The 13,412-nt window shown below is 49.0% G+C and overlaps 1 protein-coding gene and 1 long non-coding RNA gene across 4 annotated transcripts in view; one reads left to right on the plus strand and one right to left on the minus strand.

Annotated features, from left to right (window-relative positions):
* The window catches only part of LOC125121565 (uncharacterized), a 49,526-nt gene that overhangs the window by 33,247 nt on the left and 2,867 nt on the right, over positions 1 to 13,412 (plus strand). The window contains exons 1-2 of one of the 2 annotated variants that reach the window (XR_007133499.1): positions 3,239 to 4,260; positions 12,340 to 12,449. This is a non-coding gene — a long non-coding RNA (uncharacterized LOC125121565). Of the gene's footprint in view, positions 1 to 3,238; positions 4,261 to 12,339; positions 12,450 to 13,412 lie in introns of those variants that run through there. The other variant, XR_007133500.1, reaches the window with a different exon arrangement.
* LOC125121562 (retinoic acid early transcript 1E-like) lies at positions 3,022 to 6,551 on the minus strand. Of its 2 annotated transcripts, XM_047769951.1 has the most exons (6): positions 6,319 to 6,550; positions 5,484 to 5,747; positions 4,971 to 5,252; positions 4,171 to 4,325; positions 3,699 to 3,796; positions 3,022 to 3,356 (listed from the first exon to the last, which is right to left on the minus strand). In XM_047769951.1, exons 1-6 carry the CDS (start codon positions 6,392 to 6,394, stop codon positions 3,335 to 3,337), a joined length of 897 nt encoding a protein of 298 aa, XP_047625907.1. In that variant the 5' UTR covers positions 6,395 to 6,550; the 3' UTR covers positions 3,022 to 3,334. The 2 variants fall into 2 exon arrangements, with proteins under 2 accessions (XP_047625907.1, XP_047625906.1); XM_047769950.1 differs by lacking the exon at positions 3,022 to 3,356 and having other exon boundaries at positions 3,534 to 3,796; positions 6,319 to 6,551.

Consider the following 13,412-nt stretch of genomic DNA (forward strand, 5'->3'; position numbering starts at 1 on the left):
CAGCACTCTGTCCCTTGCAGGCTCTGTGGGAAAAGCCTTCCTCGCCTCGTCCCAGCTTCTGCTGGATGGCAGCCATTCTTGGGGTCACGTGGCTCCATCGCCTGCCTCTGTTCTCACTTGGGATTGGTTTTGTCTTTGTCTTCCTGTGGCTTCCTCTTCCTTCTGCGTCTGAACTTTTCTTCCTTATAAGGGCACCAGTCAATGCATGAGAGCCCACCCTGATCCAGCATGACGTGTTCTTTAGTTAGCTTACCTCTGAAAACACCCTATTTCCCAATCAGGTCATAGAACATTTGTGCCCTGGAAACACAGGAGTTTTAATAAACATTCATGAGGTTCTTAATGGAAACAAAAGGTACAGTGTATTTATAATTGAACCCACTGCATCACTGAGTTTATTTATTTTAAAGTATAGTCGATGTACAATGTTGTACTGATTTCTGCTGTACAGCAAAGTGACCCAGTTATACATATACGTACATTCTTTTTCTTGTATTATCTTCCATCATAGTCTATCCAAGAAGTTGGTGTAGTTCCCTGGGCTGTACAGGACGACCTCACTGCTTATCCATTCTAAATGTGAGAGCTTGCATCTAATAACCCCAAACTCCCCGTCCATCCCATTCCCTCCCCCTTCCCCCTTGGCAACCACAAGTCTGTTCTCCATGTCTGTGAGTCTGTTTCTGTTTTGTAAATAGGTTCATTTGTGCCATATTTTAGTCTCCACGTATAAGCGATATCGTATGGGATTTGTCTTTCTCTTTCTGACATACTTCACTTCGTATGAGACTCTCTAGCTGCATCCATGATGGTGCAGATGACATTATTTTGCTCTTTTTCATGGCTCAGTAGTCTTGCATTGAGTATATATACCATATCTTCATACATCTGTTGATGGACATTTAGGTTGTTTCGATGTCTTGCCTATTCTGAACAGGGCTGCTGTGAACATGTGGGCTCATGTCTCTTTTTGAATTGTGGTTTTGTCCGAATACATGCCTAGGAGTAGCATTGGTGGATAATATGGTAATTATATTTTTCATTATCTGAGGAAACTCCATACTGTTTTCCATAGTGGTTGTACCCATTTACATTCCCATCAACAGTGTAGGAGGGTTCCCTTTTCTCCACATCCTCTCTAGCATTTGCTATTTGTAGACTTACTAATGATAGTCATTCTGGCCAGTGTGAAGTGGTACCCCATTATAGTTTTGATCTGAATTTCTCTAATAATTAGTGATGGTGAGCACTTTTTCATGTGCCTGCTGGCCATCCGTATGTCTTCTTTGGAGAAATGTCTATCTAGGTCTTCTGCCAATTTTTCAATTGGGTGGTTTGTCTTTTTGTTGTTGAGTTGTAGGAGTTGTTTGTCTATTTTGGAGATTAAGCCCTCTTCAGTTATATCATTTGCAGCTATTTTCTTCTATACTGTAGGTTACTTTTCTTTCTTGCGTTTTTTTTTGTTGTTGATTGTTGTTGTTGTTTTTTTCAAATGGTTTCCTTAGTTGTGCAAAAGCCTTTAAGTTTGATTAGGTCCCTTTGGTTTATTTTTCTTTTAATTTCTATTGCCCTGAGAGACTGACCTAAGAAAACATTTGTATGTCAGACAAGGTTTTTTGCCTATGTTCTTTTCTAGGAGTTTTATGGTGTCACCTCTTATGTTTAAGTTTTTAAGTCATTTTGAGTTTATTTTTAATGCATGGTGTGAGAGTGTGTTCTGGTTTCATCGATTTACACGCAGCTGTCCTGGTTTTCCAGTACCACCTACTGAAGAGGCTGTCTTTTTCCCATTTTATATTCTTGCCTTCTTTGTGGAAGATTAACTGACTCTAGGTGTCTGAGTTTATTTCTGGGTTCTCTACTCTGTTTTATTGGTCTGTATGTCTTTTTCTGTACCAGTACCACACTGTCTTGATTCCTGTAGCTTTGTAATATTATCTGAAGCATGGGAAGAGTTATGCCCCCTGCCTCCCCCCACCCTCAGGATTGCTTTGGTAATTTTAGGCCTTTTATGATTTCCTATAAGTTTTTGTATCACTTGTTCTAGTTCTGTGAAAAATGTCATGTGCAATTTGATGGGATCATATGAAATCTGTAGATTGCTTTGCGTAGTATGACCATTTCTCTTTTTTTTAGGGCCCCACCCACAACATATGGAAGTTTCCAGTCTAGGGGTCAAATTGGAGCTGCAGCTGCTGGCCTGCACCACAGCCAAAGAAAGTCGAATCCGAGCTAAGTCAGCAACCTACATCACAGCTCACAGCAATGCCGGATCCTTAATCCACTGAGCAAGGCCAGGGATTAAACCCATGTCCTCATGCATACTAGTCGGGTTTGTTACAAGTGACTCACAGTGGGAATGTCTGACCATTTTAATAGTATTAATTTTTCCAGTCCAAGACCATGGGATATCTCTCCATTTCTTTGTATCCTGTTTAATTTCTTTTCTTACTATTTTCGAGTTCTCAGTGTCTTTCACCTCTTGGTTGGGTTTATGCCTAGGTATTTATATTTCTGGTGCAATTTTGAAAAGTATTTGGGTTTTTTTTACATTTCTTTTCTGATATTTCTTTGGTAGTATACACAAATGCAACCTATCTCTGAATGTTAGTCTCGTATCCTGCTACTTTGCTGAAATCATTGCTCAGATCTGGTAGATTCTGTCTGGAGACCTTAAGGTTTTCTATATATAGTATTATGACATTTGCATTTAATGAGAATTTTACCTCTTCTCTCCCAATTTGGATACATGTTCTTTCTTTCTCTTCTCTGATTTCTGTGGCCAGAACTACCAATACTATATCAAATAAAAGTGGAAAGAGTGCACCTTTGTCTTGTTCCAAATTTTCGTGGCATTCAGACTTTTTCCCATGGAGTAGTATATTGGCTGTGAGTTTGTCCTAAACTGCTTTTATTATATTGAGATATGGCCCCTCTACACCCACTCTGGTAAGAGTTTTTACCATGAATGCATGCTGAATTTTGCCAAAAGCTTTTTCTGCATCTATTGAGCTGATCATGTGGTTTTATTACTTTTCTTTGTTCATGTGGTGTATTACACTGATTGATTTTGGTATGCCAATCCATGCTTGCGAACTTGGGATGAATCCCACTTGGTCATGGGGTATGATCTTCTTTATGTGTTGGATTCAGTATGAGAAAATTTTGTTAAGAATTTTTGTGTTTATATTCCTCCCATGGCAACGCAAGATTCTTAACCCACTGAGTGAGGCCAGGGATCAACCTTGCGTCCTCATGAATACTAGTGAGATTTGTTTCTGCTGAACCAAGATGGAACTCCAAACTTATGAATCTCTGTAAAGGCCTTGTACGTTCAGAGGAACACAATTCCGGACCTAAGAGCATAAAAGTGAGTGTGAACACATAAAATATGTCTCGTTAAAACATGTAAGTACATTCCTAACTCATGTGCCTTTGAACGGCATCACAAAAAAAAGACCACCAGGCACTCCAGTTCCACCTCTCATGGAGGGAAGTCCGACGGAAAGAGCGTCAGAGTGAAACTGGCCGTCTTAACTTACTCAATGTACTTGACTGAACTTTTTTTCTCTTTAACTTACATCACCTTTGCAAATTCTTCAAAATGACCACGTTTATACATTCTGAGCCAGGACCTTGTCAGAGCCCATCTACAGTCATGGAAAGGGAGTGGTGCTTTAGCTTCGTGGGAAACCCACCTCTGAGTAGAAAATAATGCAGCAGCCAGCCTGTCCTCAAAGCTGAGTCTCTGCCACCACGGGTTGGTCCAGAGAAGAAACACCAGATGATGGAACAGCTGTTAGAACATTGGGAAAGTGGTTGAGCTAAATCACGCTCTCATCAGAGAATAAAACGTTTTTTCATCAAAGGATTGGCAGAATCCTGGGCACAGTCACACCCACCCCAGCCTTTTGACACCTTAGACCCGGCCTGTCCCCGCCCCCCAGGTAATAGATACATGGTTTGTCCCCCCTCCCCAGCCCCTTCCGCCCCAAGAGCCGAGTAACCCCCAGCCCCACTGTGCAGAGTGGGGCTCAGGACACAGAAGCGCATCATCTCCGTGTCGAGAAGGACCCGTGCCCAGGGCTTGGGTGAGAGCCGGGCTCACGTCTCCTAAGCCCTTCCCAGAACACACGCTGCCCAGGAGCCAGGGGCCAGCCTGCTTCTCACTTGCCGGGGTACCTGATCTCCTATCACATCTCCTGATGACGAGGACAATGATGAGGACAATGACGACGAGGACGAGGACGACAATGACAGGTAGGCCTGAGGGGGGATGATCCCGGCTGGTAACTGCTGGTTATCTGAGGGCTCCAGCGGTGGTTCTAAAACAAAGAGAAAAGCAAAATTCTTGTCAAACCTGGGAAGTCACTGTCCTCAGCACCTACTGTCCCCACACAGCGCATGTCCCCCCACAGGTACTGACTCATTCTGTGCAGACACTGAGTACAAGGATGAGCAGGGCTTGTGCCCTGTGCTCCCCGAGCTCATATGTCCACGGAGGGGACAGCAGACGTCCGTCTGATTATCACGCTCGTGGACATGGTCACTGTGGGGAGCCGTTTGAGGAGGACAGAACTGGGGGTGCTCAATTGTGTCTGAAGAGGGGTGAGGGCTTCGTTCAGTGACATGTGAGCTGGTTAAAGGATCAGAGCAAGAGGAAGGAGAGAAGGCGGGGAAGCATAAGGACACATGTAGATTTGGGGACCATCTGAGAATGCAAGGGACAGGATCACTGCTTAATGGGGAAGGAGGCTCCTGAAGGAAGATGCTGGAAAATCCTATCCTACTCCCATCACTGAGCCTCCAGACAGAAAGTCCACCAAGAAATCAGTCACTCTGTCCATCCATCCACCCATCCATCCATCCATCATATTTTCAACTAAACCCACATAGGTGCTCACACCCACACGAGGGCAGGCACTGGACCTTGGAAGAGACCTACCACCTCCTCACACCTGCTCAGTTACCTGTGGGCTCCTGCTCCGGAACATTCTCCCAGTGTCCTAGGAATTCCCTCAGCCAGTGACCACAGTCTCCCACTGCGAGCTTCCTGAAATCCTCTGCCAGGTCCTGTTTTTTCGGCCACTGCTCCTTGATCCCTGTGGTTCCGGGATTCACGACTGTCCAGTTCACGTCCATGGCGTCAAGGAGGAGGGCCGTCTGCCCATCGAAGCTGAAGTGCCAGGAGGCAGCGGTGCCTCGCTCTGCTTCAAGCTGACAGCACAGCTTGGCCTGCAGCCGGGGAGGACCTGCGACCCCACACACAGAGTCATCCCGACCCCAGGGTCCCTCCTCCCCCAGGGCTCATGTGTCTGCAGTCTAGGGGCCTGTGACCTGCCCTGGCCTGCCCAGCAGGTCCCCGGGGCTCTGAGGTGGGACCCGTGTCCCGTTCTTCCCCACCACACCCCTTCCCCACATGGGCTCTCTGCTCCCCTCCCTTGCTCACTGTCCCCACCTCCCCACCCTCTTCCCATACTCACCCGTGGTCTCCTCTGTCCCCAGCTGGATGACAGGCAGGACCATCCTGAGCTCTCGGCCCACTCTTCCCAGGGTTCCAGTCAAGTCGCTCCATGCTTTGGTGCCATTTACCTCCTCCCCCAGGGGGCCCGAAGCTGTGACCTGGTTGCTGTCACTGTCATACTTGAGGAGAGGCTTTGTGTCCACTGAGCCCTGGACTTCACACCAGGGCTGTCCGTGTCTGGACTGAGATGTGACCGCGAAGTCGAGGCAGAGCGAGTGAGCATCTGTGAGACAAAAGCACAGGTGTGTCCCCGGAGACCCCCCTGAAGGGCCTGGCTGCAGAGGTGGGGTCTCCATGCGGGGTCTCCCTGTGGCTGCTGTGGCCTCTGTCCTGCCTCCCCTTTAACTGTCTCAGGTTTAGGGAGAGGCTGGTAGGCCACTATGACCCCAACACATATACAAAATGTTACCAGGAAGCTTCACCTGACAAATGTTTTTAGTCCGTGTAACAACTGAGGTTCCAAAAATATAACATAATTATCCTCCAGGGACTTAAAATTTGTATGAAGAGACAAAAGTTTCAAAAAGGGAAAAAAGACACCATGCCACATATGCTACCTTCATAATGGGTCTAGGTACTCAGGAAAGGCTTCTGGGGATAGAAGGTGGCACCTGTCAGGACAGGGAGAGCTGTCGCATGAACATAGGACCAGGGACAGTGCTTTAGGCTGGGTCCTTGAATACTGGCTGTAAGTGACATCACTGTCCTCCTAAGAAGAGGTGGACAGGCAACCACCTGCCAGGAACCCCCCCCCCCCACCCGCCTGCCAGGTCTCCAGATCCCAGGACACTCACAGCGCAGAGTCTTCCCGGGTTTTAGCAGCAGCAGCAGTGTCAGCAAGAGTAGACCTGTAGTGTGAGTCAGTGACATTCCCCCCAGCAGTCTTAGGAGACTAGCCAGAAAAAAGGAGCCTGGGCTGTGTCTACACTTCCACCACAGAGTACCTTCCAAAGTCTTTTGTCCAAGCCTGAGGAAGCCCTATTATTGTAAAACAATGTAAAAAAACAATTAGACCAGGGAAGTTTTGCAAGTTTGCAAGTTTTCAAAATGTAATTCCTCATTTAAAAAAAAAAAAAGACCTTAAAAACAAAATTCACTTAACTTTCCTCCGCCTCTCCCCCACCCCCACCCCCCTTTGCAGTGTGAGCTACACTGTGGAGGTTCTGTGACCTCCTCTCCCTGATTTTCGCCCCCCAGCCCGCACTGCTCCGCAACTTCCTCTTCTAAACCTTCCCGCTGACGTCCTCTCCCGCTGCTCCTCCCACTGCTTCCTTGGCCTCCTCCAGGGGCCACGGCTCCCATCTCCTGGTCTGTGTGCCCAGATTTTCTCCCACCTCCAGTCTCCCACTCCTAACCTCTCAAACTTTCTCTCTAATAATTAAGATTCACTCTCAGCAAGCACAGCCCAATGTTAATCCGACTAATTGCAGACACAGCGAACCTGGCCTGCCCTCAAAGGTGAGTGTACAGTAGGTCCAACCAGCCTGTTGGAGCCAAGACTGAACAAAAGCCGAGGTTCTGCTTATTACCAGCTTCAGTTCGCCTGAACTTTGCAAACTCCTCCCGTACGAGAAGATGTCCCCATGAAAAGGTAGAAAGGAGAGACCCCGGCCATGAGGACTAAGCCAAGTCCAGCCAACTGCCCCACCACCCCTCCTCCACACACCTGCTTCTGTAAACTTGTTTCTGCATCTACTACCTTGCCTGACCGCACTCCGGTCCCACCAGCCAAGCACGGACCGGGAAGGGGTAGCCCATAAAAGCCTTGTGAAACCCCTCTTCGGGGCTCAGGCTCCGGAGAGCGATCTCCACTGAGCCCGGCTGTGTAATAAACCTGAGTTCTCCAACTCTCCATGCTCCCACCAGGTAAAAGCTGATACACTGCGGCCACAGAGCTGCTGGAGTTGATACACTACCGCCACAGGGCTGTCGCCAGAGCTGATTCGCACACTCCAAGGCCCCTGGGAGAAGCTCGGCCAAAGCCAAGCTGCAGACATTTCAACCTGCTGCCCCTACCACCTCCTCCCCAGAGGTACCCCCAACCTTCGCACTCTCCCCACCCCCACCTTCTGCCCCTCACCCCCGCCATCCGCCGCTCAGGTGGGCCAAACACCCCAGTCTCGAAGCCGGTGGCCTTGGGACGACGGGATAAGACAGGACCCTCCGGAGGCGACCTGCCTTGAGGTCTAACTCGCCGGATGCCCTCTCCTTCCCTCTTCTCTGGGCTCTGAGGTCTGAGGTCGGTGGGGCGCGGTCCTCTGCCCCAGAGGCCTGGGGCCCGCCTAGAGCCTCCCAGAGGCTATGAGCATCCCCTGGTTGTGTCCGCCCAGTGCTGCCCTCAAGGGTTAGGAGATCATAGGTGTTTGCAACCAACAGAAAAGTTCCGAGAACTCCCTCCTCGGGGTTTCGGTTTCCACCCCTCAGTCGTCTCTCGAAACTCCTCTCGATTTCTGGCGTCACCAGCCACGGCTGCAAAGCGGCCCCTTGGCCAAGGTCTCTGCGCTCGGGGACCTCGCTCAGGGATCCGGTGTCGGGGTCTCTGAGTTCGAAGTGCTCTTGATGCGCGCCGGTTCCTTCCTCCTTCCCACTTGGGCAGGACTTCAGGCGGGGACTGAACCGAGGGGCAGGCGAGCTATTTCTGGAGGATTCCGCTCCAGCCGCTCAATTAGAACTTGTCCCCAGGGCACAACTCCCCTTCTCACTCCCCTTTGGCGGGAGGAGTCGGGCGCACGTCACAGTTGCTACTTGCACTTTCCCAACCCGGGGCAACGGGATCCTTAACCCACTGAGCAAGGCCAGGGATCGAACCTGCAACCTCATGGTTCCTAGTCGGATTCGTTAACCACTGCGCCAGGACGGGAACTCCCTATTGAGGTATTGTTGATTTACAAGGTTGTGATAATTTGATTATCACCAAATACTAAGTAGAATGCTCTGTGCTCTACATGTCTTTTCTATCAAAGGAAATCTTGCTGACTCCATTTTGCTCCGGTTTCGCCTTTCCCCCTTCTCCCAGTAACAATGTGTTTCAAATTAGCCAACCGGGAAGAGTGTGCGCCCTTCTGCAGAAGTAAAGCGCCTTGTCCAGATTTCTCCTTGTCCCCGTGACTCGCTTTCTGACACTGACGACCCGAGCCAGAGTTACTGTAATTTCCAACGTACAGCAGGTCCCCGCTGCACCGTCATTCCATATACCTTCGTGTGCGTGTGCCAATCCCAAATCCCCACTCCATCTCTCCCTCTTTTCACTTTCTTGATGGTGTTCTTTGAAGTGTTAATTTTTTTTTTTTAATTTTGAGAAAGTAAAATTAGTCTATTTTTTGCCTTGTCATTTGTGGTGAGTGGTGTATTTAAGAAGATTTTACCAAACCCAAAGACAAAAATATACTTCAGTGTTTCCTTGTAAGACTTGCATAGTCTCGTGTCTTAGATGTATGACTTTGATCCATTCTGAGTTCATGTCCACGGTGTCAGGAAGGGGCCAACCTCATTCTTTTGCAAGTGATTCTCCAGTTGTCCCAGCACCATCTGTTGAAAACACGGTTCTTTGCCCATGACTTGTCTGGGCACCCCACACACACACAAAAAGTCAATTGGCCATGAATGCTTGGGGGTGCTTCTGGAGGTGAGGGGAGGAAATGCTTCCTCAGCCCTGCTGGGGTTCCCGGCTGGGTCTGGAGATTAAACTGATAAAGACAGATTAATGGGGGAAAATTGTGCAAAAGTATTCAATGTACGTTTGATGTGGCATGAAGACTTCATCAGGAAATGAAAACTCAGTTACACGCGAGTATTTCTGTGCTATGCTTGATGAAGCGTGAACAGTCGTAGAAATATGATGGTCACAGACTATGGGTCAGTGTGGTGAACTGCGGGGAACTGCTTCTTCGAATTCTTTGGATTCTTCTCAGAGTCCCCTGAGACAAGGGTGCTCCCTTCCTCTGGATCTGGGGGGCGGGGGGGCACCTCTCCCAGGAGGGTTTTTTGGATCGCTTTCAGGGGAGGAGGTGGAGAATGTTGCGAGCAACTTTCCTGCTTCTGCTGTTTTCTCAAAATCCTTCATATCAAAATATTCAAGACATTGAGGTGTGGTATTACGGGGTAGCATGTTCTGAACCCCATCACACCCTCAATTTTCTTCTCCTCGGGACCCTCATGTCAGATGGAATTGGAGTGGCTACAGGATCCCGTTAGAAGAATGAATATAGGAATCCAGTTAAGAGGGATGAGTTGGGAATACTCTTTAAATAAAAATATTGTTTTCTTCTTTTGTCTTTGTGGGCTGTACCTGCAGCATATGGTGGTTCCCAGGCTAGGGATCAAATCGGACCTGTAGCCGCCAGCCTACCCCACAGTGACAGCAGCAAGGTATCTGAGCCACATCTGCAACCTACACCACAGCTCACGGCAACACCATATCCTTAACCCACTGAGCAAGGCCGGGATGGAACCCGCAACCTCATGGTTCCTAGTTGGATTCGCTTCCACTGTGCCATGATGGGAACTCCTGGAAGAATTTTTTTTTTTTTTTGGCTTTTTGGCTTTTTGCTATTTATTGGGCCCCTCCCGCGGCATATGGAGGTTCCCAGGCTAGGGGTCGAATTGGAGCTGTAGCTACCAGCCTACGCCAGAGCCACAGCAACGCTGGATCATTAACCCACTGAGCAAGGGCAGGGAGCAAACCCGCAACCTCATGGTTCCTAGTCGGATTCGTTAACCACTGCGCCATGACGGGAACTCCAGAATTTTTTTTTAACTTTCTTTTTCATTTTTTTATTTTTTTTTTTTTCAGGCTGCACCTGCAACATGTGAAAATTCCTGGGCTAGGGGTCAAATTGGAGCTGCAGCTGCTAGCCTACACCACAGCCACAGCAAAGCCAGGTCCAAGCCACATCTGCTATCCACCCCACAGCTCGTGGCAACACCAGACCCCTAAACAACTGATCAGGGCAGGGATTGAACCTGCACACTCATGGACACTGTGTCTGGTTCTTAACCCATAGAACTTCTGGAAGAGTTTGGTGGTTTTGTGAGCTCAAGACATTTTCTCTTTTTCTTTTTTCTTTTTTGGCTGCACCCTTGGTATATGAACATTCCCAGCCCAGGGATTGAATCTGAGCTGCCTCTGCAACCTATACCACAGCTGGACCCTTAACCCACTGTGCCACAGGGGGAACTCTGCCATCAGGTCTTTATTTCAGAACCTGGAGGGAGAATAAGGAAGGGGGAAAGGGCTTACACCAGATGTCCTTTAAGAAGCTTCCTCCCAGTGATTCCTTTGTCAGGCCTTTGATGAGAGCCTTGTTCAACAGCTATACTGATCTGCAGGGGAAATGGCTGGGGTGGGGGCATTGCAATGATGCCAAGTCCAGTGTCCTGCCCCTACACCTGAGTTGTATTATCAAGAAAGCGTGGCCATCAGATAATGGGAGGACAGCCAGCATCTCTGGCAGTGCTTTGCCGCCCTCCAGAGCTGAGATGGAGGGCCCTGCAGAGTGGCAGACACCAGAGGTGAAACATCTCAGAAAAGAAACCTAGGGGATATAATGGGGCCAATCTTACTTCCTTGCATGCGAGGAACTGCAGAGTGATGGGGGCGGGATCTCTGAGTGGCCTGGAGGTGGGGAAGGAAGGCGACTGCTTCCTGACCCTGGGGCAGGTGTGTGGAGTGTGCCATTGTGGGGCGCTGGTTCCTCTGCCCACAGTGGATCCAACCCCACACACCTGTAGCGTCCTTAAGTGCTTTTGAAGCAGCAAAAGGACTTGCTTGGCCTGGGAAAGCCGAGATCAGACTGGGCTTGTGTGTGGGGCCAACTGCCAATATTATCATAACTCAAAAGTCCCTACTCCTACAAAATCTGCTCTCTTTCTGCCTCGGGCATTATTTACTTATTTATTTAGGTTTTTTTAGGGCTTCACCTGCATCCAGTGGAAGTTCTCAGGCTAGGGGTCGAATCAGCACTGCAGCTGCCGGCCTACACTAGAGCCACAGCAACGCGGGGATCCGAGCCGCGTCTGCAACCTACACCACAGCTCATGGCAATGCCGGATCCTTAACCCACTGAGCAAGGCCAGGGATCGAACCCGCAATCTCATGGTTCCTAGTCGGATTCGTTAACCCACTGAGCCACGACGGGAACTCCTCCCTTTGATTTTCAAGGGCTCTGCTCCTGCTCCACTGCTTTTCTTTTCTGGACCCGCTTCTCCCCGCCCCTCACCTTTCCCGACTCCAGTCCTCAATTCAGTCATTCCTGCTTTTCCTAAGAGACTCAAGATTTTCGTTCCGGGGAACTCTGCTGCCTAACGAAAGGGACTGAAACCGGCCGGCATCTGTAATGTCATCAGCGATATCTTCTCTAGTAATTTCTGTGCCAGTGGAGGCCGAGACCTTTTGTGAACCAGAACAACTGTTTCTTAGGAAAAAAAAAAAAAAAAAAAAAACCCTGGAAACTGAGGCAGCAATTTCTACTTGGAAGTTTCATTCGTGTGGAGCGGGGAGGCAGGAGCCGAAGCTGTCAGAGCGCCCCCTGGTGGCGACTTGATGCTTCTTCCCCAAATGACGTCGCTTCTGAGGAGGATTTCCTACCCTCTCCCTTTTGTCCCACTCACTCCAGTGGTACTTCTCAGTATATTTTAAAAAATTTCTGCTTTCTTGGGCCTGTGAGGGTAATTCAGTGTCCTTTTGATTAGTTTGCTGGACTATTTGTGAGATGTGCCAGGTTCAGTCTCTTCATAGGCTGATTGGCTGAGTGTTGAGTCCTGATATCATTTGTCCTGTGTCTCTGAGAATCACCCTTGTTCCAATTTATTTGCAGGAGCGCTTTCTATGTTCTGGATACTGATGCTTTGTGAGTGGGGGGATTCGAGCAACGTTTCCAAGTGGAGATGCTTGTGCCACAAGGATGTGCGCTGCCCACCGAAGGAGGTGAGTGACCTTGGAGGGGGCACAGGGAGGTCCCTGCCAGGGGGGAGGGCCTGGGGCAAAATCAGAAAGGTCCTCATTGCTTAAATTCCAAAACATTTGTTTGCATGCACAGTGTCAGGATACTATCTGAGACTGACAGATGGACCACGTGGTAGTAAAACTTCAAGTGATCTTTAAATTGTCTGTTCCACAAGAAATCTGGCAGACTGCGTGGTTTTATTCACTCTGTAACCTGGAGGCAGAGTGAAGGCCGTTGCATCTCTCCTGGGTTATGGAGCAAAATTCTGCAATGGTATTTTATTGAGATGCAGTTGACATCCACGCCCTTAGTGTCCGGTGTAGAGGATAATGATGTGGTACTTGTATATATCGTGCAAGGAAAACCAGAACCGTCTCATTACCAAGCACCACACATGTAGTTCAGGCTTTTGCCTCTTGCGATGTGCTCTCTTCGCTGTGTTGGAAGATAGAATAGAGCGGTCTCTTGGTATCCCCCCGGGGATTGGCTCCAGGACCCACCTGGGATGCTCGGGGCCCATCGTCAGCCCCCCGCATCCGAGGACCCACAGGAGGATTCGACTCCTTCAGATGCGTGCCATGGCCAATGGCGTGGGACAGTGGTTACCAAAAATCTGCATGAAGGTGGACCCACCCAGGTCAGACCTGTGGGCTGCGCAAGGGTGGCTGCACCGTGTTCTTAACTGCGGTCGCCACGCTCTACCTCATGTCCCCAGGACTTATTTTATTTTATGGCTGGAAGTTTGTACCTTGTACTGTCTTCACCCCTTCCTCCCCCCTGCCTAACCCCCACCTCAGACAACCACCAGCACTCTGTTCTCTCTATCCATGAGGGTCTGAAAAAATTATTTTTAGTTTCCACATACGCAAGATAATGTGATATTTGTCTTTCTCTGTCTGGCTAACTTCACTGGGCCTAATGCCCTCAAGCTCCTTCCGTCTTCT

This window comes from Phacochoerus africanus, chromosome 2, assembly GCF_016906955.1.
Source record: "Phacochoerus africanus isolate WHEZ1 chromosome 2, ROS_Pafr_v1, whole genome shotgun sequence".
NCBI lineage: Eukaryota > Metazoa > Chordata > Mammalia > Artiodactyla > Suidae > Phacochoerus > Phacochoerus africanus.